The sequence below is a fragment of the Lottia gigantea genome, assembly GCF_000327385.1.
Source record: "Lottia gigantea unplaced genomic scaffold LOTGIsca_7, whole genome shotgun sequence".
Classification (NCBI taxonomy): Eukaryota; Metazoa; Mollusca; class Gastropoda; family Lottiidae; genus Lottia; species Lottia gigantea.
Genome location: NW_008710370.1, coordinates 1,082,555 through 1,087,219, shown reverse-complemented (window position 1 = coordinate 1,087,219; position 4,665 = coordinate 1,082,555). Strand labels below are relative to the sequence as shown.

General features: G+C 35.1%; 1 protein-coding gene across 1 annotated transcript; it reads right to left on the bottom strand.

Moving 5' to 3' along the window:
• Nucleotides 1–1,304: 1,304 nt before the first annotated feature.
• LOTGIDRAFT_183841 (hypothetical protein) lies at nt 1,305–3,519 on the bottom strand (the record flags this gene model as incomplete). The annotated part of the gene is made up of 1 exon (XM_009065439.1): nt 1,305–3,519. One exon carries the CDS (start codon nt 3,517–3,519, stop codon nt 2,005–2,007), a length of 1,515 nt encoding a protein of 504 aa, XP_009063687.1. The 3' UTR covers nt 1,305–2,004.
• Nucleotides 3,520–4,665: the final 1,146 nt, after the last annotated feature.

The window sequence follows — 4,665 nt, the reverse complement described above, 5'->3', positions numbered from 1 at the left end:
CGGAAAATCTGGCCCTACCCATCCTTGGAAAGGATGTCGGTACGTTTAGGGCAACGTAAATGGGAGTTACCCCAACCCATATCACATCCAGAGAACCCTCAATTTATTTTCAACGAATTTTATACGTTTGTATACGTTTTTGCCTCAAAATATGAGTCAGTTTGTACCAAGTCAATTATTTTTTTCGAATTACCTTGGGAGAATGCTCTCAGACGCTCCCTGAGAGGGCTACGATTATGACGCCAGTCTGTCCCCTATTTGTAGGACTACTGCAGTCTCGAGAGGCTGGCGCCGCCTATGAGTGAAATACTTAAGATCAGCTATATAAAATTATTCATAAAGAAAAATTGGGACTTAAGAATGGATGATTTGGTATTCTCAAAAATCACACTTACCTTAATGACATATAAGTTCTGAAGTTCTGGAATATACTGAGGTATTCTGTTATTGTTAAAGTGATACAGACTTCCGTTTTTTCCCAGAAAAAGAAAAACTCTCACGTACATATTATAGTTTTATAATTAGTTAGGTTACAATTTACAATAAAAGCTAAAAGAAGGGGGGAAACTCTTTTTTTTGTAATCTTAACTGGTTAGAACAGAATAAGCTAATCAGTAAAAATGTTCACAGCTCACCGTAGAAATTTGAGCCTTCAATTTCTAAGTGTATCCCTATATCTATATTTGAAAGTTATTTCAACGAGTTGTCACGAACAGACTGGAATATTTGAATATGACTTCATGTGTATATAATTGAATCAATCATCCTGTTCCACTTCGTCGAAGCTCAGCTGTGACGGAAGGTGTCAGAGGACTTTCATTTTCGGATACCCCAATTTTCAGAGGGAGGATAAGCTTGTGAGCAAAATGAATAAAAAAGGTTGTATTTCTTGTTAGCGATCTATTTGAAGGAATTATGTCATTTTTGTACAGTTTTAGTACTTCTGAACTCTATTTAAAAGCATAAAAGGCCCAAATCAACCCCACTTGTCCGCTTATAACATTAACATTCTATCAAATCTAATCAGAGCCATAATGTTTCTGTAAATTTGACTTTTGTTACTTCTACGTGCGTAAACTATTAATTTTTTTGCAACATTTGAAGTTACGATTTTAAATCGCAATTAATCAAGTCAATGTGTTGGCTTCGAGCCAAAGACTGGAAATACAGTTTATCTTCTTTAAAAACATTTTACGCTGATATTTTGTCTGTATCAACGGTCATTAAGCTACAAACCCAGCAAAACATATGACAACCATCACAAGGATTAATTCAAACGGCATATGGGGCTATAATTTCAAACACATTTTGACCAGTTTTATTATAAAATTAATGATGAAGAAATACTTTTAAACAACGTAGTACGTACGTTATTTCGCTGGAACATGTAACTTAGTGATAAAGAAAAGGAAATGAGTAATGAAATATAATAAATCTTAATTGAATTTATAATCTCTGACAAAAAATTACACAAAAATACAGTTAAAACATTCAATGATTCCACTTATCTAACCACCTACTGTTTTCAATTTTAAAGTCATAAGGCTTAACATAAGCATATTTTTGGGAAGGGGTAATTATTATTCGCAAACAGTATTGAAGTATTTTTTTTTACTTCTTTATCCATGGATTTTCTGGAAATTGTTTTCACCGGAGCTAGAAAAAACTATGTTTAAATACAATTTTTTTCGTCCTAAACTAATCAGAGAGCATCCAATCGCCGACAGTTTCAAAGCTATCAATTTTTTCAGTAAGATTAAGTGCAACATTCATTTAAGTAAGGTAATATACACATATTATATAAAATAACACTCAGACAAAACAAAGTAAAATTTATCTAAAAGAATTAGTTAATGCTGCCCTGATATGATGATGCGAATATTAATTAGCATCGACACCATTGTATTACAACCTCTTCGTAAACCAAAGTTTCGCTATTGCAGTGAACTCTTTTAATATCATCCTGTTTGCCTATGGACTGGCGGTCAGTCTAATCGGTAGCTTTCAGGAAGAAGTTGAAGCTTTTTCACCTCTTGTTTTCATATCTTCATAACGATCTTTAGCTTCTTGTAGTGGTTTGACCATCACCTCTTCAATTTGATTGAATAATTTGGCAGCCGTTTCAAACATGGGTATGAGAACAAATTTGATGAAACCAATCTGTGCTGATGGTTTGGTCACCTTTTCTCGATCCATAAACGGTGCAACTGGTAAGCCTTCACTCTTCTCTCGATCTGATTGGTTGAAGTATTCCTCTAACAGACAATCGACCCATGGTTCAGACACTTCCATTGGTCGAACTTCATTTGAAATATCACAACATTTGATCAGAACCATTTTTAACGTGTCAAGGTGTTCCTTGTCCCTGAATTCAAATCCTTTATTAAAATTATTTTTAAAACTATCCATAATTTCAGCATGTCTAGCCATGTCAGTGGCTAAAATCAGCATAGTGATTCCAGATCGAATTCTTTTAAATCTGTCTTTGTCAACATTTGAGAAAATGTTGCATTCGGCATTTGAAAGTATTTGAGTGGCCACTGCACAATGGTGGTTCTCTAAAGGCGATATGTCATTATATCTAATCGCAAGATCGGTTCTAGCATTGATTTGGTACGTGTTGTTATACCCTGGATGATCTAAATCGTGACACACTGCGGCAGTCATCAGTATTCCCAAATCTTCTCGTGTGACGAACTCCCATAATTTGCAAAGATGAATCATTCCGTACATCATTTGCGTCACGCAGAAACAATGACGGAAATTATGAAATGGGTTGTTGCGGTAATTTTCCTGAACACACAGCAACCAACGTTTAAGGGTTACAGGGTTGGTGTTGAATTCATGGACCAAACCAAGTTCATGGTACATGTGTTCCAACAAACTAAGCATTTCATTGGGTTCCCAGTGCCAGCTATCAAACGTTGGTTTCTTCAAATAATCAATCGTTTCCTGTGACAAGGTGTACTTTGGATACGACGGGACATCTCTTTTCAGGGTGATCTTTTTATCGTCACTCATACAGTTGTCTGGATAGTTTTTGTGGGACGCCCAAATTTGGTCTTTTATTGACGTAATGTCCTGCTTACATTTTTCTATTTCTACGATTCTGAGCCCTTCTACTTCTAAGCGACGCTCAACTTGGTGTAAGCGATCACTTAACTCTTTCTTGAATTCGTCTACTTTGAACGTCCGGTTGAGTTGTTCTGTGACTTGGTTAATTGCGGCTTGGACTGCTTTCTTTTCATTCTGTTTCGATTCACGGCGGCAAGGCATCTTGACAGTAACAACATAAGGACTCCTCTCCGTATTTACGGGCATTGCGGGCGTTACTGGTACATGGACGTCATGCTTGTCTGTCAATGTGATAATGGAATATTTGCTTACATCTGCAATGTTAGCAATTAATTCATGGATGTCTCGAGAACAGCTATGTTTGCTGAACGAAATCTTGTTGATCTGTTGGTTGATTTCTAAAAAGACCACTTTGGTGGTTTCCATTGACGATGCAATTCCCATCTTGTTAAATTTTTGGTATCAAGCAAAGGCAGATGAATAGTTCAGGTGTCTACAAAATAATTTCACAAACCTTCGTGATTAATGTCCATCAATATAGCAATGTCCAGATGACAATAGAACATAACAGCTTTCCAGCTTGCACTATTGGGTTCTATAACCTACATAGATAAACCATCTTCCGAATCCACACACAGATCTACAGGTCATTTGAGATCCCTTAACGTGAATAGTCCGGAGAAAATTTGCATTTTACTAGTGTTTTGCGTATGCTTCTGTGCTCAATCCGTTTATTTCGTTCGTTTCCTTGGAAACAAAACTGACTCGTTAATGGATAACTATAGTAACAGAAGTCTACACAGTTTGTCGACACATCCTGTGTAATTTAATCATATAATTAATCATATTTATGACGTACATAAGGGCAGGTGGTCAGATCATTATACAAGATATTCTTCTTTAATGTCGCTAATTGTACCCAAGTTTGGACTACGGATGATGATGGATGATAATTACTTTAATCATCATTATTATTATAAAACACATGAAATTGCATAAAAGGCATAACAAGTTAATACTTCTTCTAGATCACCTTTTACTATTGCGACTGGAGAGATTTTTTATATCACAAACAATGCGTCACTTTCAATCCTTTAACAAAACTGTATGTTTATTTACATTTAACCATTTATTGCTGAATTTGACCAACCCGGTAAAGAGAGCAACTCCATGACAGTATTTAAATTCAAACTGTCGACAGATGCTCCCTTCATCGTTCGATCTTGAATAATGTTCTAGCTATACAACTGTAAATCATCATAAACAACTATTTTAAACACAATTATATTTGTGTTAACACTGAAATCATGAAACTGCTTATACAACTAAATTCTATATTCTACACATTATACATTTAGAAGTCATCAGTAACATTTTTAGAAACAGTAACTGTGTTATCAAAATTATAAAGAACTATCTAAACCAAGTACTTTTTTAAAACCAAAACCACAACATTATAACAAACGTTAACAAAAAATCAAAAGCATAAGCTACCATTCTGACTGAAGGTAACAGTAACTGTGTTTTCCAATTCATTAAGTATTATGTAAACCGTAACCAAAATCATACCATTCTGATTGGTAACTGTTA